General features: G+C 42.0%; 1 protein-coding gene and 1 long non-coding RNA gene across 3 annotated transcripts in view; one reads left to right on the forward strand and one right to left on the reverse strand.

The window, feature by feature from the left end:
• The window catches only part of LOC141774345 (uncharacterized), a 170,982-nt gene extending 157,927 nt beyond the window's left edge, over positions 1-13,055 (forward strand). The window contains exon 3 of the long non-coding RNA XR_012595306.1: positions 12,879-13,055. This is a non-coding gene — a long non-coding RNA (uncharacterized LOC141774345). The remainder of the gene's footprint in view (positions 1-12,878) is intronic.
• LOC141774343 (RING finger protein 122-like) lies at positions 790-14,906 on the reverse strand. 2 transcript variants are annotated; one of them, XM_074646931.1, is made up of 6 exons: positions 13,976-14,906; positions 9,094-9,250; positions 6,756-6,798; positions 6,614-6,655; positions 5,001-5,083; positions 790-4,266 (listed from the first exon to the last, which is right to left on the reverse strand). In XM_074646931.1, exons 1-6 carry the CDS (start codon positions 13,998-14,000, stop codon positions 4,146-4,148), a joined length of 471 nt encoding a protein of 156 aa, XP_074503032.1. In that variant the 5' UTR covers positions 14,001-14,906; the 3' UTR covers positions 790-4,145. The 2 variants fall into 2 exon arrangements, with proteins under 2 accessions (XP_074503032.1, XP_074503033.1); XM_074646932.1 differs by having other exon boundaries at positions 14,394-14,902.
• Positions 14,907-15,157: the final 251 nt, after the last annotated feature.

The raw sequence follows: 15,157 nt of genomic DNA on the forward strand, positions 1-15,157 counted from the left end.
ACAGACAGGCCAACGCTTTCTCATGTCATGTTGTCAAGTAAACAAAGATGCCTGCTTAGGTTCAGGCAATAAAACCACTATAGTTAGGTTTTGGAAAAAACAACATGGTTGGGCTCAAAACTACTACATGGGACATGAACGATCAGCTGATTGTAACGTGACACAAACAGCGGTCTACAGGATGAAAGCCTTGTGTTTGTTGGAACCATCCAACTCCCCTCCTGTCCCCCTGCTACGTCACCACGTTTATACTGACGTGGATGGGTCTATATTGTAGTTAATGGAAAGCTCGTTGCGTCTCATACCGACGCTAAAGGGTGCCTTAAGCTTTGGTATCTAACAGCAATAGTCGTGACAAAGCGTCGGTATTTGACGCCCTGGGAATGAGAACGGGATGGACAGGCAGACGCTACCATCCCTGGAGTTACGTTGTGCTACCATGGCTAAAGTATATCAAATAAAAACAGCAGGTAATTAACTGTAGAGAGCAGCATTACGCCTCACAGTCTGCTGGAATTTCATTAGAAGATGAATAACAAAAACCTTAATGTTTGAATTAAGGTGAAGATTTCTTTCTCAGGCACATTTATATATATATATCTTACTGGTGGAAATCCTTCTGTCACATTCACACACAGTTGGTAAGATCAACCAAAACCACCTAAACCAAATATAGGGCACCGACGGGACAATAAAATAACATATCCATATATTATAACGACAGCATACAAATAAACAGTTTTGAGTGTCAACATGTAGCAAAATTTGAAATAAAGACTTGGATCCAAATGACCATATCAAAACACCGGTTATATATATTTTTTTTCTAAAGTCAGAAAATTTAAAAGCATTTACAATTTACACAGTACTCATAATAGTATATTACATGGTACATACAGAGAATGATGTTTATGGTGCACCTCACTCAGACAAGAAACCAGCTCAGACAGGCTCTTCATATCAGTGCAGTGTGTCTATTTATATCACTACAGTACAGAGCACTTCTTAGACATTGGGAGATTTCATCTGTCCCACTGGCAACAATGACATCCAACTATTTGACAAATGACAGTCAAAGTGTTTTAGCATCACAGACACACAATACCTTTTACTGAAAGCCAGTCATATGGGGCCATTATTACAGCATAACTATTTACAAATGTGTGTGGAGAGTTGTTTAAACTGTATCTTGATTTTTGTGTGCGGATTAGATTTGTAAAAAGTGTAAAACAATCTCTAAATGCATACTGAGATTTGTGAACGGGTACAGGAGTCTGCAAATATGCATTCAGAATTTCAGAATCTGTGTGTGTGTAATCAGATTTGTAAATGTGTAAAAAAAATCTCCAAATCTGTATTCAGATTTGCAAGTGTATTGAGATTTGTAAATGTGAAGACAAATCTTTAAAGGCGCACATAAATCTGTAAATATGTGCATAGATCTGTGAATGCATAGACACATCTGTAAACATGTAGACAAATCTGTAAATGTGTACATAGATCTGTGAATGTGTAGACAAATCTGTAAATGCCTAGATAGATCTGTGAACGCATAGACAAATCTGTAAATGCGTATATAAATCTGTAAATGTGTAGACAAATATGCAAATGCGTACATTGATCTGTGAATGTGTAGACAAATCTGTAAATGCTTATATAGATTTGTAAATGTGTAGACACATCTGTAGATGTGCACATAGATTTGTAAATGTGTAGACAAATCTGTAAATGCGTACATAGATCTTTGAGCGCATAGACAAATCTGTAAATGTGTAGACAAATCTGCAAATGCGTACATAGATCTGTAAATTTGTAGACAAATCTGTATATGTGTATATAGATCAGTGAACACATAGACAAATCTGTAAATGCGTACTTAGATCTTTAAATGTGTAGACAAATCTGCAAATGTCATCAGTTACAACTCAGCAGGCCTCTCAATTGGCTTTTCTTCTTTTTTTTCATGTGACTTTTGAGATCATAAACCATTGAATATAAAAAAAAGTGGTGCAGACACATTTGCAGATTCCTTTACACATTCACAAATCTCAGTACGCATTTAGAGATTCTTTTACACATTTACAAATCTGATTACACACACACAGCTTTGAGATACAGTTACACAGCTCTCAACACGCATTCGTAAATAGTTTTACTACAATAATGACCCCAGATATGATACAAAACAGTTCCTTAGAAAATAACTTAAAAACCATGAATATATGTGTTAATTTACTGGTTGACCCTTTATAGTAGTTGAACAGGCATGTAGTTGTCTGTAGTTTTGTCAGATCCCATATGACGCAACAGTCTTGTCATTTAGGTCTTCACTACCGCCACTCGGCTTGGCAACACGCTGTAGGATGGAGCAGAGTGACTGTGAGACATTTTACAACTGTCCTGTTTCGTCAAAAGTCCTCTTTTTTCCACAACTGCACATCTTTCATTACAGTCTCTGCGTTCACCATCAAATTTGGGGGCAGCAATAAGCCAAAGGAGGTTTTGATATCTTCAAAGCTGGTGTCTGGTGGTTGAATCTTCTTCTTTTACTCAGCTACGGGCTCTTAAGAAGTTGTGGTGAAAGAGCATCATATTCATGTGGCGCTGCATGTCATTTTTTGGGGAAAAGTGAAAACGCACAAGACTGGAATTTGTCATACAAACATTTCTCAGAGGCAGAGCTGCTCTGGAGGCAGAAATAATCTCTTTAGTTGGGTTACAGCAGTAACACTCATGCAGAGGGACCAACACAACTGTTTGGGTGACACAGAAGTAAGACACATATATACACTTTTTCCATCAAAATTTGCGTGTAGATGCAGGTTTTTTAAACACATGAAAACGTGAAAAAGCTCTCTTATCTGACCCCACTTGCCATTCGTTCCCACTTGGAATTTGAACATTTCCCAACTAGCTGGTATCTTCACACTCTGATAATGATGCCAACACTTTGTTTTTGGTGGTGATGCCATGATGTTGATGGTAAATGCTGATGTAGTTGTCTTTATGTAACATATTTGTGCTGTAACAGAATTTCTATCTACCCCAAAGTTTCTCCTCAACAGATAATCAAATCTCACACTTCAGTGGGTGACATTAACCACAGTTTTCCTGCAGGATAAGCAATTGATTAAATCGAAGCCCATTTAAAAAGGCAAAAAGTGGCACTCTTGCTACCAAAATAGACTGTAGAAAAGCGTGGAAGGAGCATTTGTGACGTCCATAGAATTGAAAAGGAGCTTTTTGAAGCCTGGAGTTTAGGATTTATGTCTAACTGTTAACTTCGCCGTTTAGTGGAGCCAGACAATTGAGGGCTGTTGAGGAGTAAACTGGGATTTCATTAGGCGGCAACCTCTGGGTCTGAAAAGTGAAGCCATTGCGGAAGTGCCTTAAACTTGCATTCTTTCTAATAGCCAGCAGGGGGCGACTCCTCTGGTTGCAAAAAGAAGTCTGATTGTATAGAAGTCTATGAGAAAATGACCCTACTTCTCACTTGATTTATTACCTCAGTAAACATTGTAAACATGAGTTTATGGTCTAAATCTCTAGTTTCAAGTCTTCATCAATATAACATGATGTTCAATGAGTAAATGATGGTCCCATTTAGAGTCAAATAGACCATAAAGCAGGGGATGCTTTCGGGCGTGGCTACCTTGTGATTGACAGATCGCTACCACGGCGTTGTCCGGTCTGGGTGTTGTCCGTGTTTTCGAACTTTAACCCTTTCACAGTGTGTTTTCAGTTCATGAAAGTTAATTCTAACATTTTTGGTCGCCTAAAAGTTTCCGCGTTCGATTGTATTTAGCTCTACCCTCTCGTGTCACTTCTGGTTGCAAAAAAAAACAAGATGGCGACGGCCAAAAAAGCCAAACTCAAGGCTTCAAAACGGCAGTCGACAAACCAATTTCATACACGCATAAATCCTTGTCATTGTGTGCCAATGCTGACGGTTGCAGTCTCTCATTTAGAGGATCTGCAGCTTTGAGGCACTTAGCTTAAGCTTCTGGCTATGTACTCATTTCTACTTCCAGAGTAGCTCTGCCTTAAAAAATGTTTGCATTACTAAAACTACAATCTGTTGGATAGTGAAACAGGCTTTATAGTGAGTGGAGAGCGTAAGGTGCTGCAGGACATGTGTTCCCCTCTCAGACCTCCAGGAGACTCTGCGGCCGCTCAGGTGCTTGTGGGGGGTCCGGCAGGAGGCGGCAAATGGGCTTGTTGCACATGGGGCAGACACTGCGGATCTCTAACCACTTTAACAGACACCTGAGAAAAGCAGATAGATGAGAGACGTGTTACCTTGTTTTGTCATTTCAAAGGAAGACAAAGTATGCAAAGTTACGCAGGTGGGTCTAGGTGGAAGTTTAAGAATCAAGAACAAAAAGTTCAAACAGGTTAATTAATAGTTGTAAAACAGGATGGCAGACAGACATACAGGATATGTACACAGTTCAAAGGGGATACAGGTAGAGATATGTCAGTCAGAAAGACAAGCAAACTGGTCTAAAAGCCCTGATGTCAATGTCACGCCTACGCTGCAGGGCAAAAACAGGTCTCAGTTGTTTAAAGCATGCTCAAACACGCAAGGACGCGTGTTGTCAGGAATTCGTTGGTTATTTTCTGCAGGGCATCCTGACATTTTTTATTATGAATTTCCCTGCTTCAGCTGTCAACTTGAAGGCAGAAATCCATTGTGAAGTGGAATTTATGAGTCATTCCTTCGAACTGGTTAGTCCAGCTTTTTGCACATCATGAAGCCTTTACCAAAATGCAAAAAAACAAAAACAAGGCTAGAATAATATTTTGTGGTTTTAAAAGGCAGGCCTATATGGAGCCACTGACGATGGATTTGCAGCCACAGTGACTGTCCACGTGGTTCGAATGAAAGATTGTTTGCATCCTCAAGCATAATGTGTGAGTCAATAAAATCAGCTGCATGATCACCACTCAAATGAATCAAGTCTGGAGTTGAGAAACGGTAGTATAGTTGCAAGACTTACTTCTTGTGAAAAGCGTGGGAGCATGGGCACACTCCAAGCTCGTCCCTGCTGCGAAACTCCTCTAAACACACTGCACATGTTTGCTGAAAAGGGGAAACAAGAGGTTTTGAAATCAGTTCATAACCGACACTTGAACTGTTTTCAGTTAACACAGCATATCCTGATAGAAGCACTCCTTACTATGCAGCATTTACAAAGTCAGAACGATAATGCATCCATTCAGCAGCTACTACTGTGTATTCTTTGTTAAAATTGTCACCAATAAAACTTTGACTGCACTGCAATAATTTCATCACTGCCATAACCCCTTATTCATACTAACACTGTACAATATGTACTATCAATCTTACAAATATTCTGTATTTGCATTTTGCATACAAGCAATAAACATGCTTTACCCTTTTTAACATCTAGGTAATGATGGAAAATGCACACCAAACGAGCCTTCTGCCAATTCAGCCTGTTCTCATTCCCAGGGCGTCAATTACCAACGTTTTGCCACGGCTGTTGGTGTTCGATACCGCCACACAAGTCACCCTTTAGCGGCGGTGGGAGAAGCACCGGGCTTTCAAGTAACTACAATGTAAACCCATTCACGGCCACAGTAAACGCTCAGGGAAAGTGCTGTGGTGACGTAGTTTAAAGAGTGAAAAAGACACACTAAGGGCAGGCGGGATGGGAGGTGGATGGGTCCAACAAACAAAGGGCTTTCGGGAGACCGCTGTTGGTGTCCCGTGCGTTAAGTTTCACTTTCACTTTACAATCAGCTGTTCATTCGTGTCCCATGTTCACAACGTCCAGTCACATTTTCACTGTACAAACGTAGTAATTTTAAGCCCAACCATGTAGTTTTTTCCTGTGAAAAGTGATGCCGTGAGGTCTGACAAAGCGGCAGTACATGACGAGGTGGGATGAGATATATTGGCCAATTTGGTAGTTTAGCAAAATTAGTTGTCCAAAGATATAATACTTTATTTTTTAAGAAGATCTCTAAAAAGCTTCTTCTCAAAGCTCCCACAATTTACAGATTGCTGCCAGCTCTGAGTAACTATTTCAGTTGTGTGAATTTGTCTGAAATTAAGTTTATATACTATAGACTCAACTTAGTATAATCTCACTTCTCCCAAACTTGGCCACATTTATTATGCAGTATAGAATTGGGACATGGCTGATAAGACAGACAGAAGAAGTGTCTCATGACTGCAGCAGTGTACCGGGGAGTAGCTAGTGTCTGACCACACATACAGAACCACCTTTAAAAATAGCCTAAATGAAGTATGGCGACTTAAAAGGAGTCATAGGAAGGAAGATATAATGTTTGGTTGCGTGGTTATCCTCTGAACTTCAGTGAAATATTCACCGGGACAGCAGTAACTCAGACGTTGATTACATGTGCAACATTTTTAACACTATAATTGGACTTTGCCAACAGTAATAACTAAAAAATATGTCTGTTTTTCCAGCAAATTACAGATTCACTGTCCCTCATTACAGCAGTAAATTGTCGCCATCCATTCATTTTGCGACATTTTAAATACTTGAGTCACTAAATTGCTGCAGCATGTTTTCCACATTCATTTCGTCCCATTAGCCGGTCAGCATTGTCAACTTACACCGATTAGGCTCAGCTTCTTCCCAGCTCCTTTCAAAACAACCTGTTGAGCAGAATGGATTTGTGTCATAATGCAGAATTCACCAGAGACAACAAATGAACATAGTAAGTATGAATTACTGGATATAGTATGATCATATTACCTCATTGTAACCATACTGTTCTCTTGCACCTTGTCGCCTGAGTCTGTGAAGTACAACAAAAAACAAAAACTTATCATGCAATGTAATTTTGGGCCTAGTGCTCCATATCTGTCTTCTTCAGGACATGTCTTGTCACGCTGTATGAATCAGCTGAGATTCTGCGTCAACCGTCCCTGGAATTCACACAATGCCAAATTCAAGTAACAGCCTGTGCATCTATCTACGCTCCCCACGAGCACATCTATAACACTCTCAAGGAGAATCCCCACTGAAATTCTGTCTTATTAAAGGACCAATATGTAATATATTTGCTCTAATAGATCATAAAATGACCGTGATATGTTACCAGAGATTAAGGAAACATGCGTAAATGAAATACTGGCTTCCCTGACAACAATGCTACAGCCAGTATGTTCCGATCCGGAGCGTCTGTTTTTGTTTTTGCAGTTCCCGTCCACTGCCTATTTCAACACCCCTTTGCCACATATGAAACAAATTGGCACACAGCAAACACAGCCTTCTGCAGCCGTGTAAGCAAGCAAATGAACTGGATCAACAGAGATAACATTAACGTTAGATTCTACCCGACCTGAAAAGCCTCGGGTCATCTCTCTGTAGGGTTATCAAGGTAGCGAGTATTTGAAACACACAGCCGTTGAAGTGATTCCGACTACTGCTGCTGGTCAGAGGCAAAGAACGTACAGTATATATTGCTAAGAAGTGAAAGTTAATTGGTCGTCCCATTGCAACGTCAGCGCCCAGCAGCAGAGCTACACCTCCGCCATTTTGGACTGAAAGCGACTACCAGGCTAACCAAAGGGCTAACGCCGTGATGCTAACACATGCTAACGAGTAACCGTCACACCGGAGGAGCAGACGGGCCGCGGCTCCAGTGTTTTGAATTTGGACTGCAGTACCCATTTTAAAACGCTAACTGTCAGTACATATTGTTCCTTTGAATTGATAATAAATTGTTGAATGTCTAAATAGATCACTGTTATTTTGGGGTCGGTGTACAAATAAAAAATATGCATTCATAATTGAGATGCACACCGTTTTGCCGTTTTTAACTTTCTTGTAAATGACTGATTTTACATGTGTTCAAGGCAACTCTGGTGGCTTCTGATTTTGTCAACACTTATTACTTAACATAATCCCACAGTTTTAGATTAGATCAGTAGATTTTTCAGATATCTTCCTGACAGCCAAATAAATCAACAAAGTTTAACCGCCTCAGCAAAGATAAATCTTTGAACAGGTTTTTCCAGAAGTTCTGGAAGTTGACAACAGTTCACTGACTGACCTAATTCCAACCTGTCTGTAAAACCCTAATGTTAGGGTTAGTAATGTTCTTCAAAAATATTTTTTTTCTTATATTTGTTGAAATTCTATTTACATCCCGACAGCAATAAATAAATGAAAATCCAGTATCTGTAGCCGTGCTCAGACGGACCTGGCGTCAACATGTACGCACTCAAGTCGCATTGATGACGCATTGAGAGTCGATCACTCAGACCACATTCAGAGGTGGTCTGGGCCACATATGACCACATTCTTTTAGCAGTGTGTACGCGAATGTGTGCTGGGCCACATTAAGGACCTCCTACTCAACTGACGTATCGCTGAGGTCTTTGCGCTCCTCATGTGAATAGACAGACGAGCGCTTGTCTGCCTCGCGGCATGGAAACGGCCTCTGTGCTCTACTGTATCCTGTCGGTACGACTGTATTCTATTAAAATATATCTTATCTGTAGGCTACATATCTACAGACTCAGACTAGGCACGCAAAGTGCATTCTTATCATACTGGTGGAGATGTGTTGGTGTCGGTGTTTTTGTTTCCGGTGCTCTGCACAGAGCTGGGAGTCCTCTGCATTACCTGAACATTACCTGAATCGACGGAGTCTAGTTAATTAAAATACTAAAACTTAGTCTGTAACAAGTATTTAGATTGTCTTGCTTATTTAATGTTGGCTTCTGCAGATAAAAACAACAACTATATTGTATGCAAGGAGTTCAGGTAAGGTCTCTCTGGAGGCAGGATGAAAGAAAGTGTAAACAATAAAAGAGTAGATCAGAAGATCAGAAAATAACACCTGGTATGCACTAAAGGTTGCAGGTTAATGATCTGTGACACAAGAGCTTCTTAAGGAGGAATTTACCTTTGAGGCAGATTACACAGCACCTTTGACAGACTGTGGGGTTAAACTAGGATGATGTCTCCAGTCAGATGTGGTCAGATTTTTAAGAACATGCTAACACTAGTCCAGTACAGCAGTCTGACACATGTGTGAATCCTGTACAGGAGCTCTAACCCAGCCTTATCTGTGGTGTTGTACCTGAACAGGTAGCAGCAGAAGATGAGGGTGAGCATGAGGATGAAGAGGCCGATGCCCAGGATGATGATGTAGACATTGAGTGGCAGGTGGAAGACCGGTTCGGATGTCATCTTGCAGTAGGGGTCGGAGTTCTGCAATCCAAGGTCACACAGACACCCTGAGAGGACGGGACACATGAAACAAAAGATTACACACAATGGAAATTGTATTAAAGGTCTGTCTGTCTGAATATACCTGTATTCACCCTCTGTCTCTGTTTTAGCGCCCGTCTCTTTAAGCCCCCTTCCAGAAAAAGCCCAGTCTGCTCTGATTGGCTTGCCGAAAAGGTATGGTGCACCTTTGCAAAGGTAGTTTTCAAGCCGTGGGCGATATATTCTAATGAGCCTGCATGTGACATAGGAAGAGGAGACAAATCTGAATGGCTTGTTGAATCACATGTTTTCTGATCTAGGCAGCCCACAAAAAAAATTATTTCTTGTTTCACAGTTTGTGGGTTGTTAGGAACTCTAGATACCCAAATGTATGTGCACAAGCACTGAAAAAGTCCTTTAATACCAGCCCGTTCTCATTCCCAGGGTGTCAAATAGCGATACTTTGTCACGGCCATCGGCATGAAATACCAACGCTTAAGGAACCCTTTAGTGTCGGTATGAGACGCACTGGGCTTTTCATTAACTACAATCCCACGTCACTATTAAACGCTCAGGAAAAGTGCGCCAGGAGTGTGGTGACGTAGCTTTAAGAGCGAAAAGAGACACACAGGGCGGGCGGGAGGGGAGCTGGATGGGTCCAACAAACACAAGGCTTTCACCCAGGAGACCGCTGTTTGTGTCCCGTGTGTCACGTTACAATCAGCTGTTCGTTTGTGTCCCGTGTTCACAACGTAAAGGGTCATTTTCACTGTACAAACGTAGTAGTTTTAAGCCCAACCATGTATTTTTTTCCTAAACCTAACTATAGTGGTTTTATTGCCTGAACCTAAGCAAGTGTTTTTGTTTACTTCACAACATTAAGCACGTGTTTACTGCGACCGAAAAGTGACACCAAGGGGTCTGATAACGCGTCAGTATATGACGAGTTGGGATGAGAATGCGTTGTTAATACAGCTAAAGCAACATGGTTAGGCTACCAGGAAAAAAAGAGGAAATATGTCTTAGGGTTACACCAGTATCACCACAGTGTCACAGCAATCACAGATGATTTTCATGAGAAAATGGTCAGGATTTGTATTCTTGTCACGGCGAAAAGCCTCTTAAACTGCATTCCGAACTATCCATTGAATATTTATTTATACCAGTTCAATTATTAATGCATACTTGTGTGGAAGCAACCGTCCTACAGACAGTGATGTGTTAATCATTTTGATCATAAATGCAACTATTCATCAAACTGCATCATATCCATCATATCAACATATATTTTCATAAAAGGCGAATCTAAACCAGCTTTGTCTTCACACAAAGAACAAGGCATGCATGAACGAAGCCTAACGTTGGTAATAATACAAATATTCATTCATGTTTTCAAATGCATTTTGAAAATATATGGAAATGTCATTTTTTAAAACAAAGCTACAGTCACACGTAAGGAATGTAGCCTACAGCATGTGGCATTTAGAAACTCAACAGAATTGTCTTTCCACACAAAGTGCATAAAGAGCATTTTATGGCATTTAAAGACAGTGAATCCTTTTGAAAGCATTGTGAGATTTAGCCATGTTTGAGTGATGTTAGCATAAATGGTTTGGTGGGGTAGTGGGGATGAGCTTCCATGTTTCATTTCTTTATGAATGATCCGATTATTTGACTATTTCTTTTCTGTCTTGGGTTTCCAAAGTACCCAAACCTGAAGGCCCACTCTTATTGTGGGGACCAATGTACTGTAAATACCAAAAAAGCTGGTCGCCTACAACTTTGACACTTTATTTTGGCCTTTCAACTTAATTTCTAGGGTTAGAATTAGGTTTAGGTGTCGCTCTGATGGAAAAGATTAAGCTGCAAGGGCCCTTCACTGTATATTTTCTATCATATTTGTGTCCTCTTGTCTGGATAGTAGCCCACTCGACTCTATCAGAGCCTATAGCCGGGTCTCCATGACAAACGTAAACCATCATACATCACCCTCTCCGCCTCCTATGGCGAGGATGTGGTGTACGTATCTGTGTAACTTGTAAGGCACACACGTGCACCACACACACCGCATCTGTGAAGCCTCATATTTCAAATTGCAACGTAATACTGTTTACACTGTAGGGGATTCTTGAGCTGCACAAAGTTTTTGAACTTGGGTGAAAGTTGAGATATGAGTGCATGTGTGGAGAGGCAGCGTGTAACAACAGTGATCTAATGGAGGTGGAAAGTGAAAGAGTTGCACTGCACATGCTTTTAGTCCTTTGTTTGAAAGGGATACCAATTTTGATTGGTATCTTTGATTGGTGCACTTATTGTAAGTCGCTTTGGACAAAAGCATCTGCTAAATGAATGTAATGTAAAATCTTTATGGCATAAATCCATAGAAATCAGGATCAAACTGACTTAAGCTACAGAATCTATCCTCATAATGTTCATACCAGGAGAGAAACCTTCCACGTATTTACAAAGTTCATAGATCCAAAAGCAAAAGCAACTCTCCAACCCTGCAAAGCACTTTCATGTGAACTTTTTACAACCGTCCTTGCGTCACACAGGAATGTGTTCCACTTCTTGGTCCGCGTCTTGGCCTGAGAGACTAGTTAGTCGCTGGAGAGCAAAGTGTTTTCAGCCTGAGGGGCTCGAACGTGACAGTTTTCATTCCACACGATGCACGTCAGCCTCAAACCACAGGAGTTAACTATTTCTTGAGGTCAAAATATACTGCGGTGGCGACCTGCTGGTTCAAAAGTCATTCTTTAATGGACAGGGGTCGAGACAGGAAGGTTGCACATGTACAGTTTTGGGGAGGGTTTGACAGGAGGTTTGGGTGAAGCTGGAAGCAGCTGTAATCTTAGCACAATGTTGGTAAATCATTGATAGTGGAGCGCTAAAAGGTAGGCCACTGTGCAAATGCATGCAGGACTGTACCTGAGCCACTGTTACACAGAAACAGTAGCTTTGCTTTTACATGTTTTGACTGGAAAATGATAAAAGCCTGATTGTATAACGACTTCTTTTAGAGGTCTAAGTTGTTTTTGTTTAATACGCTTGAGGTCATGTCTGCGGTAAAAACCTACAATAAACACATTGTTTTCATGGTTGTTATTGGTCAGGTCATGACTTTGTGCATAAAAATTCACATTAGGATTTGGTTGTGGCAAGCTATTCATAAATCCAGTGGTAAGTTTGTGTGGAAAATCCTTCCTTTTAACTACTAGCTAGTTTCAAACTATTGATTTACTAAATTAAAAACAATAAGAAGCTAGTCAAAACTTTAGTAATGTGTACATTGGTTGCTAGGAAACATGCAATTTAAAAGTTTACATCTTTATTAAACAGCATTTAATGATATATGAGCAAGCTAACGTTAGTTTTGTCAGTCAGTTGACAGTTACACGTGGCAGTTACTGGGTGTAAATATTTAGTAACAACCATGAAAGAAATAGTAACTTCAGTTCTATGAGTACATGCAAAGCCCCCTAAAGGGCTTCACTATTGGTTTACATCATCCAGGCTCCACCTCGGCACCCTGACGGCGCATTTCCACCAGATCCAGTGACTGAGGGCAACGAGTGTCAACGCTGAGATTTTTCAACTTTATGCAAATGAGTCAGCGCAGCGCAGCGCAGCGCAGCGCGACGCGTCCGGCTCAAGAAACTTGGACCTACGTGTGTGTGAACCCGTTGGGGCACAAGTGAAAGTGGAGGATAATAATAGAAATGGGAGGAGCAAATTATTCACCTTGTGCCGTTTCCTCGTCGGTATGGGAACAGGAAACGCTACACGTCGGTGGTAAACTCAATCCATCACGGGGGACATGGGCTATCACCCAGCAATGTGACCTCACATGAGATGGGGAGAGGAGAGAAAAGCCCGTCCCAGGTGGGATGCTTCTAATCAAAACATGTATTACAACTGAAAAAGTCGACAAGCCCAGCAGAGGAGTCTGAAGCTTACGTGGGCTGCACGCGTCTCGCTTAGTCCTTATGGTAAATACTCGGGACAGATTACCATGACCACTGTAGGGCGAGCCAGCAAGGGAAGTAGGCTGCTCATAGTTTCTGCTTACAGTAAGAAGAAGTTGGCTCTGCCATCAGGGCACCAGCGACATAAGGCCTCTGTTTCAGATGCGTTGGCCGTAGTTAAGCAAGCGAGCGAGCGAGGGTTGCAGCTTGCTAGCTAGTCCTAAGCCAAATTAGCAAATGCTAGCAAGTCATGGTGTAGCTAGAGCTGGTTAGATAGTGTAGCTAATGACGTAGCCTGAGCGGCACTAGCCTAGCAAGTGTCTGGTTTGTCATCAAAGAGGCAGCAACGCAGGACCTTCGTCACAGACGAGCTGGTCATCTTCCTCGTGGTACTAGTAGTAGCACGGCTAGTTAGCCACTGATGCCTCCCTCCCCAACGAGAAACTTCAACAGGACTTGCTTAGGGGGACATCTCAGCATCAGAGGTGACGAGCGGTTTCACTGAGTGTTGCGCTTTACTTAAGGTGGCTGAGTGAAAAAGAGAGCAGAGCGACAGGTGTGCTGGTGTTTTATATGGCATGTATGCAACCACCTGATTAGGCGATGTGCAAAGATGCCTCAGGGTGCTGAGGCGGAGTCTTGATTGATGGGTAAATCAACAGCGAAGCCTGTTAGATGGTGAAGCAAATACGAAATAGAACTAATTTGTATGTTATTAGTAAACACATAAATTAGGCTAAGTTTGAACTTAGGAAAAACCTGTGCAACCGGCTCCAGGACACTTACCGTTACACCATTGGGCAGGATGCATCAAATATGCAAATGTTCGGTTGGCAAACCCCAGAAAATCTTTGGGGTCGTGACCTCTACGATATCACAAATTCTGGTTCCCACAAGCTCTGAACTGTACGTCCTCTACTTTTTAGGTTCAGACTAGTTTAACCCTGATAGCAGAGCGGATGTGCAGCAAGTTAAATCCGTGTGGTCTGGAGTAAGCAGATCTGATTAGAGACTCCCAGTTTCTCAAGAAGACATTACCAAAATAAGCAGCTGCTCATTTGAACCTCAGTCTGCAGTGATGCTTTGCCACTAAAAGGACAAAGACTTGGAGATGAACCTGTGAGCCTTGTGGATAAAAACACACCAATGTCACAAGCAGTATGGAAATATACTCCAAATCCCATCCAGCACTCTGGTTATGTACCTCTGGCCGAGCAGTCGTTGCTTTTTTGTTTTGCCTCCCCTTCAAAACATTGTCACGAGGCTCTCCCTCCCTTCCTCCTCTTCTTCTCTCCTTCCTCTCTTCTTCTCTCCTCTGTCCTCTCTTTTTAGATCTCCACGTCGCTTTCCTCTTCTCTGGCTGTGAAAACCTGCCGTGGCCAATTATGGAGAGACAAAGGGAAGGACATGGATGGGTTTCCCAGCAGCACGGCCAGTCAACCAGGCAGGCAGCCCTCAGTGTTCCTGTGGAAAGCAATGTCTCATCTCTTCCTCTGGCTTCCTGCTCTGAACAAAGAGCACAGGGAGGTGTATATCACAGGAAGACAATGCGGCTAATGTTAATTCAGATCCAGGCTCTCCTCTCCTCTCCTCTCCTGTATTTTCTTCTCACATTCACTCTCCTCCTCTCTCCTTCCTCGTCTCCACTTCTCGTCTACAGCCCTCAGTTTGTAAACAGATCCCTGCTCATGTGATTCGCTGTCTGCATCACAGCTCTGCTTTCACCGCCCCCTCCTTCCTTCTTCCTCCCTCCCCGCCCGCCCGACTGCCTGTCCTCCCCTTACCTCTAGCCCCTCTGGGTTTTTCCTTCCACCCCGCCACCCCCTCCTTCCTTTGCAGCTGCAAGCTATTATTGAAGTGGCTGCTGAGCAGATGGCAGACAGGCAGATGTGGAAACAGGCGTGGTGAGGGGCTGTGATATGACACACAGTAGTTTTATATATTACAAACTAGGGCTGTCAATCAATT

The sequence above is a fragment of the Sebastes fasciatus genome, chromosome 9 (assembly GCF_043250625.1).
Source record: "Sebastes fasciatus isolate fSebFas1 chromosome 9, fSebFas1.pri, whole genome shotgun sequence".
In the NCBI taxonomy this organism is placed as follows: Eukaryota; Metazoa; Chordata; class Actinopteri; order Perciformes; family Sebastidae; genus Sebastes; species Sebastes fasciatus.

Coding starts and splice junctions, on each gene's coding strand:
- LOC141774343 (XM_074646931.1), bottom strand. CDS start 14,000: ATGCATCCTGCCCAATGGTGTAACG. Junction 6,799..9,093: donor TTCTGCTGCTACCTGTTCAG/GTACAACACCAC, acceptor TGTACTTCACAG/ACTCAGGCGACAAGGTGCAA. Junction 5,084..6,613: donor AGAAGCTGAGCCTAATCGGT/GTAAGTTGACAA, acceptor TCCCCTTTTCAG/CAAACATGTGCAGTGTGTTT.